The sequence below is a fragment of the Bos taurus genome, unplaced genomic scaffold (assembly GCF_002263795.3).
Source record: "Bos taurus isolate L1 Dominette 01449 registration number 42190680 breed Hereford unplaced genomic scaffold, ARS-UCD2.0 Leftover_ScbfJmS_315_1043, whole genome shotgun sequence".
In the NCBI taxonomy this organism is placed as follows: domain Eukaryota; kingdom Metazoa; phylum Chordata; class Mammalia; order Artiodactyla; family Bovidae; genus Bos; species Bos taurus.
Genome location: NW_020191629.1, coordinates 36315 through 57960, shown reverse-complemented (window position 1 = coordinate 57960; position 21646 = coordinate 36315). Strand labels below are relative to the sequence as shown.

Here is a 21646-nt window from a genome sequence, read left to right as displayed (position 1 = left end):
CGCGAGGCTGGGAGTGGGGCCAGGAGAGGGGGTGGGAGACTCGGGCGCGGAGGGAGGGGCAGCACCTGGCGGGGTCTGGGAGGTGCTGGCTGTCGCGGCTCGAGGCAGGGACACCCCTGAACCTCCACCGTGCAGCCCCCATTGGACAGAGTTGTCTGGCATCCCAGGGTCGAAGTTAAGAGGGCGAGTTTGCAGCAGATGGACGGAGCTCCTGTACCCACTGTGGGTTCATTTTAAGTGCCTGGAGCGAGATTGGTCAAGCCCTTGCTGAGCTCGAGTGAGGGAGTCAGTCAGGGAGGACCGAGCTCAGGGTGAGAGTGAGGGGCAGCTAGCATGCTGAGTCCTCCTCACCTGAGTGGGTTCTGGGGACACCCTTGAGTTCAGGGGTGCCCTTTCAGTAGCCTCACTGGAGGCTTGTTTGGGGGGTGAAGGAGGCAGAAGCCCACTTAGAAGACGTGCTCATTCCTAGTGGTGGTGCTTTCTGAAGCAGTTTATATTATTTGGTTCGACTGTGAACCAGTATCCTTGCAGGGTTATGTTTGACGGTGGGCCTGAGCTGTGGGCACGGCTTTCCTTCTCCCACACACCACACTCACCTGACATCTTTTTGGCAGCCCCTCCCCCCTCTCTGCACCCCTGATGGTGGGCTTGAGCCCAGCCCCCCTGTTACCATGGAGCCCTTGTGACTGAGTGGGTTCCAGGTTCCGGGCTCCTGGGAGACATGCTGGAGGCAGAGCCTTCGTGCCATTTCTTCTAGAGACAGCAGTGCTGATGGTCATAGTGTGAAAGCGGTGTGTGTGAGAGTGGTGTGTGAGAGCGTTGTGTGCGAGAGTGGTGTGTGAGAGCGGTGTCTGAGAGCGGTGTGTGTGAGAGCAGTGGTCGTAGTGTGAATAGTGGTGGTCGTAGTGTGAGATCAGTGGTGATAGCTCCGGTGCTGAGCTATCTAACCGTGAAACAGCAGTTGCCCCCGAGTGGGGGACTGCCCCCATCCGCGAGGATGGGTCGCAGAAGGGCCCGCCTATGGGCACTTTTCCAGTGCTGCAACCCCAAAGCGAAGGCCAAGACAAGGAAGACCTCGGCCTCGGCCCAAGTTCTGGAAGCGGAGTGGACTGACGTGAGAGCAGCCGGGGGCTGGGCCCGTCGGATTGGCCCTTACCCGGTAAAGCACTGGGGCTGTGTTTCATTTTGTTTGCATGGCTGTGGGCCCTGCCGGGGGTCCCTGCCAGCCAGGGCGTTTTGCCCTTCTGGGCAGGATCGACCCCAGCAGGTTGACCTTGTAGGTGGTTGTGCAGGTGCTGCGTGGAGGATGGCCGGGGGCCCCACCAGAAGGGAAACGCTGGCTGGAGGAGTCACTGGGGCACGTGGATTGAGCTATAGAGTCAGTCCTTGAAGCAGAAAGGCTAAGCCCCTTATCGTCTCCCATCTTACAAAGCACAGAACAGTGTGTCCAGTATTTTAATGATGGCTACCTACTGCTTACATGTATAGCATACATCCTCATAGCTTCACATGTCTACTACATGCCTCTTACAAGTGTTGGGCAGTGTTCTAGGTGCTTAATATTCAGTGTGTAGTAGGGGATATGCAGCCCAGGACTTTTTTTACGTGTGCGAGGAAAAATAGAAGAATGAAAGATGCCGTGTGGTTCAGTTTGAGCAAGTTCACCACGTGGACGGTACCGCGTGCACGAAAATTGTGATAAAATACATAAAACATGAATTTAACCTTTTAACCAGTTTATTGAATGACTGGGTGACTTCAGTGGAGTCAGGCTAACAGATGGCTATGGGGTGCCGTCAGCCTTTTTCCCAGAGGAACACTCCAAAGCCTGGTGGCCTTGTAGATCTTCCCTTTCTTCTGCCCTCTCCCCAGTGGTTCTAGGTCACTGGTCTGTGTGTTGTTTAAGAACCTCTTTGTCCACTTTGTTGTTAGGTTTATGTTTAGGAAAGTTTCTCAGACTTCCCTGGGTCTTGAGAAGGCAGGCTTGGATTCCGGGTTCTCCCCTGCCGCATGCCTGCCAGGTCAAGGTGGAGGCTAAAGGCCGGTCTGAGTTGTGGTGGTCTGTGTGGTCTTGGGGTCAGCGGACCCCTCTTCTCCAGAGGAGCAGGGAGACCCTCTGTGTGGAGCCTGGAGAGACTTGACGGGGTCAGTCTTCAGTCTCGCTCTCTTTTTAATTTGTGTTTGCATTTAGTTACTTACTCATTTAACTGTTTTCTAGGAGTTGGCATCCCCTACGGAAGAACTCAGTGCATGCCGAGAGCAGCTTCTAGCAAGAGAAAAAGAGATAGCCGAAATGAGAGCCGAAAGGAACAACACCAGGGTCAGTAGGGGGATTCTCACGTGTTGACAGTTGCCCCGCGGGGGTCACCACTGGGTTCCGTGTTGCTGTCTTTAAACTCTGTCTGGTTTTCAAGTCATTTTTCACATCTTCCCACTGAGCAGACCGGGGTGGATCCGATCAGGGTTCTCATACTTTGCTTCAAATTTATGATGAGAGCTAATATAATTTTAGTACATTTGAGGGGGGAGTTCTCTTAACTTACATTTTTGTCCATGCTACAGTGTGTGTGAGGTCGTAGTTCCCCGAACAGGGATTAAAACTCAGGACCCCTGCAGAAGTGTGGAGTCTTAACTACTAGGCCACTGGGGAAGTCCACTCTAACTTTAGACTGAACTGGCGGGATTCCAACTTGCCTTAGCATGGTTTTGGTGTTAGCATGAGGTTGAGAAGAGTTATCGGCCCTGAATTCAAGTATGAAGTTGAAGGTGCTCCTTTGGCCCTGCCCTGCAGCTGCTGCTAGAACACCTGGAATGCCTGGTTTCCCAATATGTGCCATCGCTCCGGATGACGATGGGCAAGCAGCAGGCGCGGTCCCCAGCCGGCATGAAGAGCGAGGTGGAGGTGCTCAAGGCACTGAAATCACTGTTTGAGCACCACAAGGCCCTGGACGAGAAGGTACCAGCCACCCGGCCGTCCTGGATTTGTACACTTGCTGCCTTGTTAGGTGGATGATGCATGTATTTATGTAACTAGTTGACTTTTGAGCTTCTTGAATTCTTGTAAATACATTTTTTCTGTAAGAAGTCAGAATTTTATATGGTTAAAAAGTGTTGCCTGTGTACATGCTCAGTCATGTCCAAGTCTTTGCGACCCTGTGGACTGTAGCCCACCACGCTCCTCTCTCTCTGGGACTTCCCAGGCAAGAATACTGGAGTGGGTGGCCATCTTCTACTCCAGGGGATCTTCCCAACCCAAGGATCGAATCTGCCCTCTTGCATTGGCAGGCGGATTCTTTACCACTGATCCACCTGGGACGCCCCAGGTAAAAAGTATTAGTTGGCATAAATGTCTCAAGATTTATTATATTCTGTATATCAATTTGCAATTAAAAACTAGGTAATAGAATTATTTTAGGAACATTTTTTTTCCTAACTTAAATTTAAAGCTGTTAATAAGCAGATCTTCTTGACGTTAAGGTCAATGAGATGCATTAAATGTCTTCTGTTACAGCAGCCATGTATTGGGGTGAGTGTACACTAAGAAGTGCACTAAAGTATATACACACTTCAACACACAGTGACTCGGCCCCTTTTATTTCAGTTGAGAGCGATTACGAGGAGTACTTGAAAGGTGTAGTTTGTTAGAAGAAGAATTAGGTGCCACACATAAAGAGAGAAGTTTGATCAGTCATCGTGTAATTTCAGTGAAGGGTTTGTCATTTGTATCCTTTCACTTAAAAAATAGTATGAAGGCTGTAGTGGACGTCAGATGTTATTTATCTTTCTGATTGAGGACCCTCCCACTTGGGTTATTTTAATGACTAGTAAACTAGACTTGTGGCTCAGAGCTGCAGGATCTCTTAAGTACCCCTTTGTCCAGTAGAAGACAAATTCTGACTCTAATCACCTGGTTCTCTTTGGGATGGATAGCATCACCATGTATTTTCTTTTTATGCTGTATTTTCAGTTTTGAGTTGAGTTTTTCCAAATGGAGTTTTGCTGTCTTTACTTCTTTCTTTATTCTGATTCAAACTTTTGGTTTTAGCTGATGATTCTTAAAGAGAAGAAAAACCCAGAAAAGATACTGATGGACGGGGTGCTTGATATAAATCCCAAGCAAGAAAACATGCCAAGTGCCAATGGAAAGGCAAGTCCTCAGTCTCACTCTCTGTCTGGTTCTCGTCTTACCATCCAGTCTGTGCGGGGCTGTTGGGACCTCTCACCAAAGCACCATGTAGTTCTGTGCGACTGTGAGGGTCGTGTGAGCTCCAGAGCGCAGAAGGCAGTTTTGACCTCACCAGTTGCCCGGAAGTGCTGTGTTCCCTCCCTCCCAAAACAAGGCTGTCTAAGGCTTCCTTTCCCCCTTAGAGAACCTGTGACAGCTCTCTGGCTCGGGTGATCCAGCTCCAGGAAATCATAAACAACCAGTTGCGAGATCAGAGCCAGATGAAGGAGCTCCTGGCAGCCCTCTCTGCGCAGGTGACAGACCTAGAGGAGGACCTGGACATGGCCAGGAAGGATCTCCTCAAGTCTGAGGAATTCAACGTGAAACTACAGCGGGACGTCCGCGAAGTGAGTGATGGTGGACGTGTCTGTCGTCCTGAGGTGGGATGTGGGTCCCTTGTTCTCCCGGTGGTCTCAGCCTTGGGATGGCTTCGTGAGCAAGAGCAGAGCTCTGGCGAGACCACGACTGGTGGCCTCCCTGCCTCTGCGTCGAGGTCTCGGGGTAGAAGAGGCCTGGTCCAGACGGTCCATTGCAGTGGACCAACATAAGGGCAGCCCTAGCGCTGTGCTGCAGCCTGGGTGTGGACTGCTCGTTTCTACAAGTTCTAGGGGCCTAGTGTGTTCCTTTTTAAAAATTCATTCATCCGTTCATTCATTGATTTGTATAGTTGCTTTACACTGCTGTGTCAATTTCTGCTGTACAGCAAAGTGAATCAATCATATATATATATATATGTACACACACATATCTCCTTCTTTTTTAGATTTCCTACCCATTAACTTCACCACAGAGCACTGAGTAGAGCTCCCTGTGCTGTACAGTAGGCCCTTACTCACTGTTGACTTTATGCACAGTATCAGTAGTGTATGTGTCAACCCCAGTCTCCCAGTTCATCCCCCTACCTGCCTGTTGAATGTATTCCCGATGATGCTGAAATTTCCTTCTGATTCACTCAGGCGAGTCTGGTGACGTCTGTGGAGCCCGTTCTCTCGGAGAGATGGGAGCATGCTGTGTGGGCTCTGCTGAGGCAGCTTGCCTGGCCATCTTCTCTAGTTTTCTGAGGTTCCGCTCCTTGAAGGGATGTGTGACAGTGACACCGGCGGTCAGAAAAGACGAGTGGCCTTTGCTCACCCTCAGATCCTCAGGCCCGTGCTGTGTAACCATGTAGAATCATGATGTTTCTGGTGGTCATGTCTGCGGGTGTCATGATTTATGAGACACTACCTAACAGTCATTGTGAAAACAGAAGAGTGCTGGGAGCTCAGGCCTCCTCCTGTGAGCCTCAGCTTTCCTTTGTACACAGGCAGACAGTGCCCACCCTGCCCCACCCCTCCACCGTGAGACCGTCTCAGAGAGAACCCCTCCAACATGTGTTCCAGCAGGTGTACTTGTTTAGTAGCTTGGTGTGAGTAATTCTGTGTGAGAACTCAAAACAGAAGTATTTGCACATATTTGTATAACCTGTTCACATTACTCTGGCAATAGGAGGAGAGTAGGTGGCAGAGTTTAATATGTAGAGAATTCTGGAAAAAGCGTTTTTAAGACCTTTCACTTTTAATGTTAGGACAACACTGGTTACTTAGTGACTACGGAGGGACCTGAAGTGGATTTTGAGCTGGCAGACGGGAGTTGCACCAGCAGCAAGTTCTGGTCCTGGTGTGAGCATTTCAGACATGTGGTGTAACTCTGCTTTAGAAGAACTAGGCTTGAGAAGGCTGCTTCCAGTTGTGTTACACTTTGACTTCTGTTTCCACTCATTGATACTCTTACTTTAATTTTGAGGAAATTGCATGAGATTTTTTCCAACTTTTACCCGAGGAAATGAGCCTCAGAGCTCCCTGTTGGATCTGTTGAAGGTCCCTCCGTGTTCTGGGTCAAGCCCGCCTGTATGGTGTAGGAGACAGAGGTCCTCATTTCATGCCAGATCCCTTCCCTCCTGGAATTCTTGCAATGACAGGGTAGTTTAGTGTACTTTTTGTTTGCTGTTTGGGTTTATTATGTAGAAAAGAAGCTTGGTAAATCGAGTGGCCAGACAGACATTAAGACAGATGGGTGCCATCGTGGCAAATGTGACATTTGAGGTAGGCGCGTTTTTGCTCACGTCTAAGAAAACTGCCATGTCTAGGAGTTTAATTTTGAGGATGCTAATTTTATGTTTGATTTGAAAGTTAGGATTTAGTCCAGCATTTTTACTCTTAAGTGTGCTGGAGTATTCCACGATAATGACTTACTTTTCTCCTCTGTAATGCCCGGTGTAGGCCATGGCCCAGAAGGAGGACGTGGAGAAGAGAATCACGACACTTGAGAAACGCTACCTCGCCGCACAGCGCGAAGCCTCCTCTGTGCATGACCTTGATGATAAACCTGAAAAGGAAATCGCAAATAAGGATTCTCTGCATCGACAGGTAATGGCCTTTACTGACCTGTGTCTGACTTTTATAGTAGTGAATACTGAAGAAGGAAGGTAAAGACCTTTTCATGTGACTCCCATGTTGGAAATCAAGTCCCAGTGTAAAGTTCTTATGACCCGAAAATACTGTGTTCAAAAGTGTGGATGTACATCATGATAAATCAACTGTACTGAAAGGAAATCCAATGTTTAAAAATTGAGGGTGACTGCAACTTACAGGTTTGAATGATTTGGGATTTGGTTTAACCATGTTGTGGAATTCCACTCCTGACGCTTTTGTTTTACTTGAATCTGTTGGCTTGTTAGCATTTTTCCTGAAAGAGCAGAGAGCAGCAGGGAACTTCATGGCAGCTGGCTGCCTGTTGGGAACTGGGGTCAAAAGGCAGGGTTAGAGCTCCAGTCTGATTAGGGTTGGTACTTCCTATGGTTGGGTGAGCTTTACTCGCTCCTGTTCCCATGTCATCTCAGATAATCAGGACTTACCCAGGAAAACCAAATCTGGCTTCTCCAAAACAAAGTGAGTCAATCTGGTGTGTGACAAAGTGTATCATTGGCCCCACCACAAAAATAGAATACTAGAAAGCCATTGAAATTTATGATGTGGAATGCTAATTAAGAACATTACGATATACAAAATAATGGCTGTAAAAGGCAGATCAGAAAATACCACGTACCATATGCTTTTGTTTTCTGAGGGTTTTAAAGCATATCATATTGTTTATGTATGTACATAGAGTAATACATACAGAGAAAACATAAGAAAGCTGCTTAGAAACAAATGCTAACCTCTCAGGAACCCAAGCGTATAGATAATTTATTTTTTTTTCCTTTTCAAAAAAGAATCTGTCTAAATGTTCTACATTGAAAGTTTTTCAGAGTAAGAAGATCTGTTAAAAGAATAATCATGCATTTACAAATATTAGTTGACTGGCATTTCACCAGGCACACTCTGATCAGATCTTTGTTTCAGAGGAGATGAAAGCCATGTTTTGGCTTACAAGCCCGTGGCCATCTGCGGTCGGTAGGGTTCCCTTCAAATGATGATTCTGGTGATGTTTTAAGAAGGGTCAGTACTGAACCCTTATTCCCTTAACTTGTCAATAAGAATGAATACGCTTCTACAGATAACTGATCTTCTTTAATATATAAGAATTTTTTTTTAAGACTTCTTTGGGGACGTTTAGGAAAAGCAAATACTCTGGCAGGAGGTGTTCTGCCCACTGAGACCAAGCCCAGGAACACTGAGAGAAAAATTACCGTGACGCAGCTCGCGAAACAGAACTAATCCAGTAGAGACGTGCATTTAGGTTTTGTCTCAGCTTACTAAAAACAGCAGAGGCTACACCACTTGGCCTGTTTGGATGCTCTGCTCTCCCTTTGTAGGAGGAGGATGAAAACCGACCGTTGCAGGAGCACCTGGAGCTGGAGGAGCAAAAGCTGCAGCAGACGCTGCTGAGGGCGGAGACGCTGCCTGAAGTGGAGGCTGAGCTGGCTCAGCTGGTGGCCGCGCTCTCCAAGGTGCTGCTCTGGGTCCCTGGGGGGCGGGCGGGGGAGGGCCTGTTCCATGCTGTCCCACCGTGCCCCTCCCCGTGCTGCTCAGTCCACAAAGGAGCGCAGACGCGGGGGGCGTGCTGCCCGGCTGCGATGGGAGCGCGCCCTGAGTGTCAGACAGTCCCCGCTCCCGTGTCATCGTTCCGTTAACTTCCCTCCAGTTTTGTCCCGTGTTCTGTGTGTCCCCAGGATACTTCAGCTCCGAGTCACTGCTGCTCAGAATTCAGCCAGCAACTCAAAGCCTAGCAGGATAGAGAGCTAGAAAAATCCCATTCTCGTTTAAGAGATGGCCAAAATAGCTCTGTAATGAACACAGTTTTAAGTCTTTATTCATACATTGTTGAGTAAGTCACAGCGGGGCACGGTGCAGACCCGGGGCCCCACTCCCAGCTTGCAGTCCCCGGGAGCCCGCGGCTGAGAGGCGTCCCGGAGACGTGGCGCTGCTGGGGGCATGGTCCCCATAGCCAGCCAGCCACCTCGTCCCTCTGATGGGAAAGGTGTGGCCCCGCACTGTTGGTGGGTACTGGCTGGGCATGGAGAGGTGGGCCTGTGCGGGCGCGGCTGTCCGGAGCGTTGCCCGGAGCTCAGTGAGCGGCTGAGGGGCCGGCCAGTCGCGGGAGGCCGGTGGTGTCGGGTGCTCGCAAACCCAACCAGAGCAGGGTCACTAACAGCCGCCAGGGGGCACCCTTCTGCTTGTGATCTTCCTCTCAAGGGTTGGTTTCTTCTCTCCCCTGACATCTCTGCTGTCTGTCCTGGGTCGGCCTTGTAGTCTGAACTTTGGTCTTCCGGAAGCTCTGTCACTAAGGAGGCTAAACTGTTGGAACTTACCTCCCAGCTTAGGAAGGTAGAACGTGTGTTCTTGTGAGTCCCGTGCTTGCCACTGCCCTGCCCGCGCTGGCTCACCACAGGCAGTCTGAGGAGGGGGTGCAGCGGCTGCGGGTGTGGGGCCCGGGGCGGGGGCGAGCACGTCTCCTCTCACGAGCCGGTCACCAGCACCCTCCGTCACCCACGTGTCACACGCGAAGCCGCGCTGGCTGCTTGAGCAGGCGTGCGGGCGTGCCCCCCACGAACCCGGGGCCAGTGGTCTGCACAGAGCATAGCCCGCTTGCGTCAGGACAGGGTCGTTGCGAGAGGAGCTGACGCTGTTCTTGGCCGACAGGTGGAAGAGAGACACCGTAACATCAAGGAGAGGCTGCGCCAGATGGAGGCCCAACTGGAGAAGAACAAGGAGCTGCTGTGGGTGCGTGTGCTGATGGGGAGGCCGCGTCTGGGCCAGAGATGCGGCTTGGGGGGGGGCCGCCGCTCCCGTCTCTGCCATCGAGTGTGTGTGTGTAGCCTGTCTGCTGATCCAGGCACCCAACCTCAGGAGCAGGGCCAGATGTGGTCGCCCGTAGGCTGGGGCCAGGGGGTCCCCACGTTCAAAGAGGCTGCTTGTTGCTCTGAACAGCCAGGCCGGGGAGCTGCTCGGGATACAGTTGGACCTTACGAGTGCCCCTCAGACAAACCCCAGGATGCCAGCCCGAGGCTCATTGGTGCCCAGGTGTGGAGGTGTTTGCCTCGGACGTGTCGCTGGAGACCCACATGCCCGACTGCTGGTCCAGACATGGTGTGTGTGTGTAGGATGGCTGCTCCTATGCAGGAGGAGAACCGTAGTTCCGTTGTGACAGAAGGCCCGTCAGGAATGGGCGATGGTGGGGGCTCGCATCAGAGAGTCCTGAGAGAGGTTTCCCAGAAGGGTTGGCCACACGGTGATACAGACCATTCAGGAAATGGAGTGGGGATCCCAGGTCCAGCCTCAAGTGTCAGTACTGTCCCCACCATACCTGTGTTCTTGGGGCTGACTGCAGAGCCTCACACGTGGGCTCCCAGGGGGCTGTGGTTCTGACTCCCATCATGAGACCTGCAGTGAGGCTCCCTCCCTGCTTAGGCAGAGAGGTCAAGTTCTCCCAATCAGGGATGCACTTCCTTACTTTCAGAACTGCTACTCAGAGGCTGTTGAGATTGGGATGCTGTTTATGACTAAGCCAATTCAAAGTCAAGTTTTGTTTTGCTTTAAAAATATTGGAATGCCGATGCCTTACTGGGGAAGCTGTGACAGGTTTTATTTCCGTGGGCTCAAAAAGGGGTGGCCGAGCCCTGGGGAGGGGTCGTGACAAAGACAGAGGGCGAGGGTACTGGCCACGGGGGATAGGGAGCTGGCAGGCCAGCACCTCGAGGCTGCCCCTCGGTTGCTTTGAGGTCATGTCTGGGAAATCAAGGCAGGACCTGGGTGAGAGTGGGGCTGTGGGGGGAGACTTGTGGAGAGAAGGGTGTGAGGTGTGAGAGTGGGAGGGCGGCACGGGGCCCAGCAGGCACTCTCCCGTGCGTCTCAGATGACAGAGCCGCCCTCGCGGTGTGAGGGGCCATCCCCAGAACAGCCCAAGGGCCTGTGCCCCGAGAGGAGAGCCGCAGAGGGGCTGGCCCTCCCGTCCCCTGGCTGCCCCTGCTCGCTCCTGTCTGTGCGTGTTCAGACCAGCCTGGGAAACGGAGGGCTGGGAACCCGCGAGGACGGCACTTCCTGGTGAACTAGTACCAGTGATGACCGCTGAGGGGGACCCAGCGGCTGCGGAGCTGAAGGATTTTTTTCTAATTTTCCTTCAGCCTGGCTGACGGAAGCATGGATGTATTTTTTTAATTTTCGGTTTTTGTCTCTGACTCCATCAGCCCACCCTTGTGAATAACCTCATAGGATTGCCTTCCGTCCACACTAAGACCTGAGTGTCACCGGGCCATCTAGGAACTGGATTCTCCTCCTGCCCGTTTCTTCAGTTCTGCTCGCTTAAGAGATGGCAGTGTCTCATAAGCATGGCCCATTTGTCCAAAGTCAGGGCTTCCATGTAAAATTGTGTTCAGTTCCTGACAGACTTGAGCTGCCCAGAATGTCGCTGACGAGACGTGGTCCTCTCGTGCCCAGGTGCAGCCCCTGAAGGATCAGGACCGGGAGCACGGGCGGCAAGCCAGTGTGCTAGCCAACGTGGCCCAAGCGTTCGAGAGTGACGAGGGCACGTCTGATGGCGAGGGCGACAGGGTCACCCTCTTCAGCTCGGCCGCTCTGCTGTCGCCCAGCGGGCAGGCCGATGCCGAGACTCTGGCCGTGATGATTCAGGAGCAGCTGGACAAGATCAACGAAGAGATCCGGTGGGTGCGCCTGAGCCCAACTCCCCAGAAACTCAGTTTCTCTGAAGAGCTGTCTTCTGCTTAGAGAAGTCTGAGTGTTCCATAGTAAGAAAACTGACTTCAGGTCTGCTTCAAGAAGTTTCCGTTCTGAGATTGCCCTTGATTATAGAGCTCAGTCAGCCAGGGCATTCTGTCCATCGGGTGGTGTCAGCACTCTGTGGGGGGTCGTTGTGGGGTGTCCCCCCCTCAGCTCTGGGCCCCAAGGTGGGTGAGGTGCCGAGGTGGTGTCCCCTGCGGCCCGTGCACCCTCTGGCACTGAGGGTTCGTCCTCATGTGTCCCTCGGAGCCTCCCACGTTCTGGTGAAAAGCCACCTGGAACAGAAAAGCTGGGGTTCTGGGGTTGGCAAATTCCCACTCAGATCTGCATTTCCTTTTTAACTTAATACATTGTGAAGATTGGCTTGTTGTAAGATAGTGGTATGTTCCTGTATGTCACTCTCAGGACATGTGTTTGAGTTTTTCTCATCTCATCAGTATATATAAAATGTTTTCTTTAGACACAGTCTTGGCAGTTCTAACAGTTTACAAAACAGGATAGAACCCAAAGGCCCGCCTCGTGGTGAGCAGGGGGCCTTGGGTCTGGGTGCAGCCGGGTGGCTGGGGGCCCCGAGGCCTGCCTGGTGCCACACCCGCGCACCTGTGCCTCCTGTCCCGAGTCCACGTTCAGAGTGGCCGCAGGCCGGTGGCCCTGCACAGGGCCTGGCAGAGCTGCTGCTCAGATTGTTCTCGTCCCGTCAGCCCTGGCCGAGGTGCCCGTTCCTGCCGGTCGAGTGCAGGGGGCTCGGGCAAAAGGCAGGGGTGAACGCCACAACCAGCAAACACAGATGTGCTACCTGCACTTTTGACGCCGAGACAGACTGCTTTATGGGCCGTGTTTGAGCACAGACAAGCTCAGAAAGACTGTCTTTTGCATCCCCATAGGAAATTTGGAATGGTTATATATTAATATTTTTATTTTTACAGCAAGTTGTCAGGTAAAAGTGATTTTTCCTTATGCAACAAGTTGACTTGATGTAAATGGTAAATTCTGTCCATCAACTTGTCAACACTGAAAAACTTTCAAGATGTATAAGTAGAAGTGAAACTGGAGAGTTTACTACCTGTAAGGATCTTGTATTTTAATTTGAAAAGCATTTTATTTGCATAATCATGTATTTAACCTGTATATAAAATCATCCACGACACATTAGGGGAGAAGAGCAGTAACTGAATTCTAGGTTAATGCAGCACATTGACATGAATCCAGAAACTCACACAAAGCTGGTGGAAAACTCCAAGTGATGCGTTTGTACATATACAACCTTAAAAAAAAAATTAAAAGATCACCTCAGCACTTCATCTGGTCTGGAGACTCGTGTTTAGAAACTCTAGCTTGCTCATGAATCGCTGTTTTGGTTATACAGAGTTCCTGATTCCCAATGGAAAAGACTTGAGGCACTGACGTGCATCTCTGCCCTGAGAGCAGGGAAGGTAAAGGTTGTCAACTTCAGGTATCTCCTTACATGGAGAGAGTCGCCACCCAGACCCCATCAGAATGGTACAGTAAATAAGTCAAATCAAACGTGAATGATCAGGGGCCACTTTGTAAGACTCAATGATAAATTATTCTAAGTTTGAGACTATTCCAAAGAGGGAAAGTTGAACCTTTTTGCTGAGATGTTAATTGAGCAACTGTTCGTGGAATTTGCTAATCGTGACACAGAATGCAAGCCCAAATTTGTTGTCCAGACACATTCCTCTGCTGACAAAGGCAGGTGATGATTTTCTTCTATTTTAGGTTGATCCAAGAAAAGAAGGAGAACACGGAGCAGCGGGCGGAGGGGATTGAGAACAGGGTGGGCACGGGGAGCTCAAGCAACCTTCGTCGTTTTAAATCCTTGAACTCCCTCAACCTGAATGCCACCTCCTCGCATGCCGGCTCCTGCCCGCCCAGCAGAGGGTGCTCCAAGCCCCGAAGGAGGCGGCACAGCCCGGCGCGGAAGGTAGACAAGCTGGGCATCATGACTCTGGTATGTGTCGGCCTCCTCCCTGCCGCGTCCCTCCCCGAGCACACTACTTTTCTTTTGTTTGTTTGTTTTTTCTCTTTTTACCCAGAAGAAAGTCAGGTACATTTGCTACGCTCAGAGGTCTAAGATTTTTAAAACTGGCTAGTCTTTCATCGGGCTTCCCTAGTGGCTCAGACGGTAAAACATCTGTCTGCAATGCAGGAGACCCGGGTTCGATCCCTGGGTTGGGAAGATGCCCTGGAGAAGGAAATGGCAGCCCACTCCAGTATTCTTGCCTGGAAAATCCCATGGACCGCGGAGCCTGGTAGGCCACTGTCCATGGGGTCGCAAAGAGTCGGACACAACTGAGCGAAATCATTCCATAATCGCACAGCGACAAATTAGTCTTGATATTTGGACCACCGGCTTAGCACGTCATCATGAACTCAGCCAGAGCCTGCCTCTGTAACGCTGGGCCTGGCCTGTGCTGGACACAGCAGCTGCAGGAAGTTGCTGTTCTCAGGGAGCAGACCGCTTTGTGAGAGTAACCGTAGGCAGCTCTCACTGCACGTGGAAACCCGGGCGGCACATTTCCCACTGGGGATGCCTGGCTGCAGGGTGCAGGGCATGCGGCGGGAACCAAACCAAGAATCTACACTGGTCTTGCTGATGGGCCTGGCCGCGCGCTCAGGCCAGCTCTGCGTGTGAAACCAGGTTAAAAGCCCGGTGCCCCAGGGCCCCAGGGAAGAGGTCGGGCTTCTTCACTCTTCCGAGTCTGAAAACTGGATGACGACCTAGGGCTTTTGGTGACAGAGTGTGCAGCTCTAAAGCACGTGTTCCAGCTTTCTTCCATGTTTAGCTTAGGTTTTGTGAGTGCATTGCTGTTTACCCCCATGAAATCATGTTTACAGCACTCTGCTTTGTCACTGCACTTGTATTATCCCTTTTTTTGTTGTTACCACCCATTTCATGTTAGCTGCATTGTTAGTCAGCATATAATTAAATTAACTGTGAAGCATTTTAGCGGCATGTGAAGTGGTAACTAGTCCATTTTGTGGTCTTTGGAGACGCTGTTATTCTAATTTGCATCTTTGGCTAATTAGTTGATATTTAAAATTCTTTGACGATTTCTCTGTGGTTTCATGCTTGATTTCCTTCCGAGGATTTGTAAAAGAACAGTTCTGTATATTTTGTCCTGTTGTTGGAGTTCTCTGACGGTGTGTCTGCTTTCATCATTGGTTTTGATTTCCTGGCTCATCCTGTTGTCTGCTTAGTGGTTGTCAATCCAGACCTCAGCTTCCCACCACTGGCCCCCTCGCCCCCCAGGCTGTAGTTTACCCATCCATCTCCCCTTCCCCGTCCTCCCACCTGCTCTGGTCATAGCAGTGTTGTGGGTGCACTTAGTCGGGTTTGTGCTTTGTCTTCATGTCTCATTAAATGGTGTTTTCCCCCCAGAGCAGTAAGTTTGAATTAGCCTATCACTATGCATTTACAAGCATAATGTAGATGGATCCTCAACTACATATCATGTGTAATTCATAAATGAGATTATCCTTACCTATAGAAATGATCTTCTTAAGTGTAGAATTAATGGACTTTTGACACAATATCCTTTCTATTTTGGTGCTTGTATTTAAGACTATAAATCTCATCAGCTTTTGCACAGTTAATGTTTCTACTAGACTCTTTAAAAAACTATCTTCTATGGTGAATAAAATGTAAAGACTGCACCTGCTATTATGCTAGCTTCCATTCTTACATATTTTCACAGGGAACCTACTTTAATAAATTTATTTTGAGAAATTTTACATCAAATTCTAGGTAAGCATTTTACATTAATATCCAATAGGTGGTTAGATTTGTTCAGTGTTAAAATAGGTATTATGGTAACTTCCTCATCAGTTAAATCACTATTTTAAAGTATAACATCTTTTTTATTAAGAGAAACTAACTTATAGAGAAGTTCAGCTGAGAATAGACAACTGTTAAGGCCCTTTATTGTAGAGAATGCTGTGCTTTAATAAATCATGATGTTGTAATAGAACTGTATCTTCCTGAGTAATAATTTATAGTGTTTCTCTAGTAAATCTTGAATAGCTTATTTCACTTCTGTGGTCAAAAAAAATGTTCTGTTTCTAGTTACACGTTGTCTAAATCTTCATCTCACTTCTGTGTTTGCCATCGTTTTGGCTATACTGTGTTTGTCTATGCCGATTCTTGAAGTTTTAGCTTCAAAGTCACAATACATCTGGTTTCTCTTCCTTTCTTTGCATGCATCAATCAGCCTAGTGATTTAAGGAAGCATTGTTGAAAGGTAAACTATTTAGTAATTTAGCATGCCTTTGTTTCTCTGTGAAGTATTAGAGAGTCCTTATCATTTTATGTGAATGAACACTGTGTTTATGTACTGGTGAAGAACTGACATTTTAATGGAAGTAATGAAACTCACCCACCACTTAAAATATGTTGATGGTTCTGTTGGAAATAGGTCATTCGTTGGGACGATTGTAACAGTTTGCCTATATCCCACTTGTTTGCCTTCTAATCATCTCATGCTTATTTATAGTAGACATAGTATTATTTATTATTTTTAAAATTTTCTTTACTTATTTTTTTGGCCATGCTGCACAGCTTATGGGATCTTAGTTCCCCAACCAGGGATCAGACCGGTGTCCCGGCAGTGAAAGTGCCAAGTCCTAATGTCTGGACTACCATGGAATCTCCGCTTAGAGTTTTTTTAAAACAAATGACTGACTCAGAGCCATAGATGTTAGATTTGGAGGAAGCCAATTTAATGATGGTGGGTAGCAGTGTGCAGGAGACTCTGTGCACCAGGCACCGTGTCAAATGCTTTCCGAGTCTGTCATCTAATCCCGCAGACACCCAGGTGAGGTCCAGGCTGCTGTTATCCCCATTCAGCAGACATGGACACTAAGGCTTAGAGAGGCCGGGCACCGTGCCCAGGCTCGCACACCCAGTAGCAAATGTATAAAGGAGACCTGTCTGGACCCCAAAGGGGTTAATCTGTTCCCCACACTGTTGCCACCACTGTCTCCTGTCTTCAGACCCAGGACCAGCGGAAAAGCTGGGAGTCCAGGCGAGATCATTTTTTTTTTAATTAGTTTATTTTTTAATTGAAGGATAATTGCTTTACAGAACTTTGTTCTTTTCTGTCAAACCTCAACATGAACCATCCATAGGTACACATACATCCCTTCCCTTTTGACCCTCCCTCCCGTCTCCCTCCCCATCCCACCCCTCTAGGTTGAAACAAATCAGTTCTAAGTGAAGACCTAGGACGGAGGAGCCTGGTAGGCTGCAGTCCATGGGGTCGCTACGAGCCGGACACGACTGAGCGACTTCACTTTCACTTTTCACTTTCATGCATTGGAGAAGGAAATGGCAACCCACTCCAGTGTTCTCGCCTGGAGAATCCCAGGGACGGGGGAGCCTGCTGGGCTGCCGTCTATGGGGTCACACAGAGTCGGACACGACTGAAGTGACTTAGCAGCAGCAGTTTACTTTATGTAAACCACAGTGAGCAAATTACACTCAAACTGCATGTAAGCACTTCAGTGTGTAGCCCCCAGTCTGTATGTTTCTGAGAAAGACAAGCCAGACACGTGGTGTTCGCATGCAGGGGTTAGGTACCTTTTCTACACTTCACTTGTTGTCATAGGTTCAGTAACCTGCATCATCACTAAACATGATCTTGGGTGGTGGTACAAGCTGTTTCCTTTTCTCCTTCAAACAGAAAGGTCTGGACGGCTTTGCTGAGAGGTTTCTTACTGTTGCTAGTGGTTCTCCTGAGCAGCATCTGGCGATGAACACAGTCCTTTCATCAGGGCAGTTCATGCCATGCAGGGTTCACAGTGCTGGCGTGGCTCCGCTGTCCTGCCTGGCAGGGCCATCTGGTCGCTGGATTCAAGGGAGAGTGGAGCCTGGCTGCAGGGAGGCTCCAGGCCAGGATCTGTGCACTCAGTAGGGTGTTCTCGCTGCCCCACGGCCCCACTTCTCTTGAACAAGACAGTCCTTTAAGATGGCATTAAGCTAGAACAACACATTTTTTTGTACTTGGTGGATAGCATCGCTACTATGTTTTCAAATAAGTTTCTGGTTATAATGTAAAGCCTGTGTGATTGCCTTTTTCGACACAGTCTATCGTTAGCCAGTTTCACACTTACCTCACTCCCTCAGCTGCCGCCTTTACCGGAAGAGGTACAAGATGACAAGACCGCCATCAAATGTGAAGCCTCGACCCCCGCCTTGCTGCGGTTCCTTCGGCTAGACCGGCTGGACAGGGGGTCACCGCACAGAGCCAGCTACGAGGACATCAGGGACGCCCGCAAGTAAGGGGCCTGCGCGCCTCGTCGTCAGTCTCATGAGCCCTGCGCCTCTTGTCTTCAAAGAGTTGCAGAGATGATTGTAAAGGAATCCCACTGGATTCAGTGCCTGTGTTTAGTGGTGAACTTCAGGTGCTGGGGTAGAAGAGCTCAGTGACCTCAGTGATTTTAGAAAACATCCGTCTCTACGTATGGACTCCTGTAGGAGATTTCTTCCTGCTCTTGCTAGAGCTCTGCCCGGCCTGGGTGCATTCCTGATGGTTACGGCTCCATGCCTCTTGGATTTGCTCTTGAGGGTCCCTCCCTTTTTCTCAGGGGTCTCCTCTCAGGAGACTGTCTGTCACCTCCTGTGACTGACCCTGTCCCCATTCAGACCCCCACCTGCTGAGCTCCCGTTGTGAGCCAGGCAGCACTCGATGGAGGGCACATGTGGTCACCTGACCAGCAGCCCTGCACGGTGACCGTCACTCTCCTGCCACGGCCGGGGACGGTCACCCTGCGGGAAGCGGGGGGAACTGCCCAGAGCAGGGGAGCTCGCCTTCTCTGGGAGGGTCATCACCTGCCGAGCAGCGACCCTGAGGGAGGGTTGGAGAGCCCTCTGCACCAGCTCGTCTGCAGTGAAGCCCTCCTCAGGGGAGAGCTCCAGGCAGAGAATCTCAGCTTCCTGGGGCCGTTGTTTGTGGCCGGAAGCCTGCATTGCTCGTGTGGCGTGTGGTTGGTGAAGGAGACTCCACTGTCTGCTGCGAGGTTGAGGCGCGGGTGTTGCTGGGTGGCCGGTTCTATCAGTAGGTCTTGTGGACGGGTGTGTGTTTGCCCAGGGCGCCGGTTAAAGGTTGTTTTCTCTCCCCAAAGCTTGACAGGCTCTCAGGACGGCCCCAGGGGCAACCCCAGCAGCAGCAGCAGCAGCCAGGACTCGCTGCAGAAAGCCCCAAAGAAGAAGGGCATCAAGTCCTCCATCGGCCATTTGTTTGGCAAGAAGGAGAAGGGCCGGCCTGGACACCCCGGCAAGGAGGCGCTAGGACCAGGTGGGTTCTTCACCGTTCAGAGGGAGGAGGGTCTGCATGCATGTCCCTTCTGTGTCTCCCCCGCTGTCCCCACGAGGCTCCTGTCACTCACGCTGGGTGTCCTCCTGGAAGGAGCAGAGGAGGCATCTGTCTTCTTTAGGGTCCGAGATGATCGGATCAGTTGATGAATGGATGTGTGGATGGATGGAAGAATTAAGAGTTAAAGGATGGATGGATTAGTGAGTGGATGGATAGATGAACAGATGGCTGGCCAGATGGGTGGATGAACAGAGCGTGGAATGAATATTGCAGATGTTTATACTGCAGTGCTAGAAACATACTCTACGAATTGATTGAGTAGGACCTGGGCAATGATTGTTTCCTCCAGAACAGTGACAAGTGTTTGGAAATGGCCTAAGTGCTCATCAGTGAGGGGTGAGGTAAAATCTGTGGACACCCCACAAGGAACAGCACCTCTCCTTCCTGCCCCTTTCCCCATCCCCAGGAGCTCATCACGGGTTCTGCCCATGCCCCCTACTCCATCCCACAACCACGCAGGTCCTCCTGACGTCTCCTCATCACACAGTGTTATCATCAGGCCGCCATCTCACTCGGCTTCATCTCCTTAAGAACAGGATATGTTCCTGCCTCTTCAGCCAGAGATTTGTTGAGTGTCTTGTTTGTGCTGGGTGTGGGATTTATAAGGGTAAGTAAAACAGATATGGTCTGGAGTACAGTTAAGTGAGAAGAGAGAAAAAGGAGCAGATTATTAAATGCTATCCTTATTATTAATAAATATAACGCTGAGATGGATGGTGCATTGATTATATACCAGATGCTGTGTGTGCCCCTTACCAAACAGGTGCTGCCACCTCCCGATTTACAGAGGAGGAGACAGTGATGGTCATGCGGTTAGGGAGTGGTGAGGGCAGGTTCACACCCATGCAGTGGGACCATGCACTTTGCCGAGCCCCAGCCACCTCTCTGGTGGATGCAACAGGAATGAGATGGTTCTATGGCATCGCTGATTCGATGGACATGAGTTTGAGCAAACTCCAGGCGATAGTGAATTACAGGAAAGCCTGGAGTGCTGCAGTCCGTGGAGTGGCAAAGAGTCGGACACAACTGAGTGACTGAACTAAAACCTGAGTGTGTGCTGAACTGCTTCAGTCGTGTCTGACTCTCTGTGACCCCAGGGACTGTAGCCCACTAGCTCCTCTGTCCATGGGATTCTCCAGGCAAGAAGACTGGGAGTGGGTTGCCATGCCCTCCTCCAGGGGCATCGAACCCACATCTCTCATTATCTCTTGCAGTGGCAGGCAGGATCTTTACCGCTAGAACCACCTGGAAAGCCCCAGTGAACGCTGACAACTAGGAAATGCAGAAAATAAGGGCTGCTCCTAAGTTAAACTGGAAGAGCAGCAAGCACAGTGTGTAAAGAGGAAAACACACGATGACCGACAACAGTGCTGACAGAAACAAGCAGGGATGCGTTCACCCACATCAAGAAAATGTGCCATTCGGAACAGGAGCCCTTGGAGGGACAGTTGGAACCGGAATGAAAACTGAGGCCATGGTAGGCAGTGCCCACTCACACGGCCCGAGTGGAGTGGTGTCACTCACTGGGCTTTCTGCGTCCCCAGAGCTGCTGGCAGTAACATCTGGGCGCTGAGGCCGAGCAACGTCCCCGAGTGAGCTAAGGCACCCCTGCTCTCCTTCCAGTGCTGCTGTGGGGCCCTCTGTGGGCGGCCACCCTCATCCCCTGCTCTGCCACCCACTGGGGCCGGACTGTTCCCCTGGGATCCTTTCAGCCCTTGAGCTTGTGTGTTCCCAGCCCTCTGCCACACCGGACTGGGATGCAACTCAGGACTTGGGCTTGAGATATCGAGGAGACCGTGAATCTGGAAGGACACAGCCCTGGGGCCCTTGAGTGACCACGTGAGAGAGCTGGAGAGCAAAGCCCCCTCGGGGAGGAAGCAGAGCTTTGAAACGTGCCCACACCCACCGCTGCCTCCGGCACAAGTGCCTCTCCTTTGCCTCTCCTTGGCCTGAAACAGACCCCAGCTGCTACTGCTGCTCCGCAGGTGATTGCTAAAGATGCACCTCCTGCAAGAGCTATTGTCCTGCTGCTCTGGGGCTGCCTAAGTGTGCTCAGGAGTGTCAGACAAGTGGGGCTGCCACGCCTGATGCTGGGGGAGGGCCTGATGCTGGACTAGGGCCTGATGCTGGGGGAGGTCCTGATCTTGGACTAGGGCCTGATGCTGGAGGAGGGCTGATGCTGGGGAGGGCCTGATGCTTGGGGAGGGTCTGATGCTGGACTATGGCCTGATGCTGGGGGTAAACGTCTGATGCTGGCGGGAAGGTGTGATGATGGTGGGCAGCCTGCTCCCAGATGTACGCAGAGTTATGATTATAAATATGAGAAATCTTTTTTTCATACTTTCCTGACCACCTTGCTATGTTCTTTTTTTCTGAAGCATAATTCTGTGCAATATAGATTTGATTTCTGCCATACATCAACATGAATTAGCCATAGGTGTACATATGTCCCCTCCCTCTTGAATCTCCCTCCCACCTCCCTTTGCTACATTCTTGTCTCTATGCATATATGAATAATAAAGACTTGACTAAAATAACATCAAAAGCTCCCACACACAAGCATGCACACGCACACTCGCTAGTGCATCATTCGGGTCCGCGTCAGGGTTGCCCTCGGCCACCCCGCCCTGGGATCCACGGTGAGCCTTGACACCTGCACTTTGTTCCCACCCTGGGCCCGCTGCCCACGCCTCAGTAGCAGAGGGGCCTTGTCCCCGCAGATGCTGAAGTGATGAAGCCTCTTGTCTCTGGAGCCAAGGGTACAAACACCTAGTCGGTCGTCCTTTGGGGACACCTATACTTCTGCCTTCTAG

At 50.6% G+C, this 21646-nt stretch overlaps 1 protein-coding gene across 3 annotated transcripts in view; it reads left to right on the top strand.

Moving 5' to 3' along the window:
* The window catches only part of LOC784409 (liprin-alpha-1-like), a 54210-nt gene extending 33037 nt beyond the window's left edge, over positions 1-21173 (top strand). The window contains exons 1-13 of one of the 3 annotated variants that reach the window (XM_059884484.1): positions 255-1114; positions 2219-2320; positions 2792-2956; positions 4046-4147; positions 4369-4572; positions 6484-6630; positions 8019-8153; positions 9346-9426; positions 11140-11363; positions 13180-13411; positions 17585-17736; positions 18583-18755; positions 20048-21173. In XM_059884484.1, coding sequence (XP_059740467.1) covers positions 998-1114; positions 2219-2320; positions 2792-2956; positions 4046-4147; positions 4369-4572; positions 6484-6630; positions 8019-8153; positions 9346-9426; positions 11140-11363; positions 13180-13411; positions 17585-17736; positions 18583-18755; positions 20048-20109 — 1896 coding nt within the window. In that variant the 5' untranslated portion in view covers positions 255-997 and the 3' untranslated portion in view covers positions 20110-21173. Of the gene's footprint in view, positions 1-254; positions 1160-2218; positions 2321-2791; positions 2957-4045; positions 4148-4368; positions 4573-6483; positions 6631-8018; positions 8154-9345; positions 9427-11139; positions 11364-13179; positions 13412-17584; positions 17737-18582; positions 18756-20047 lie in introns of those variants that run through there. The other 2 variants (XM_024989179.2, XM_024989180.2) reach the window with 2 other exon arrangements.
* Positions 21174-21646: the final 473 nt, after the last annotated feature.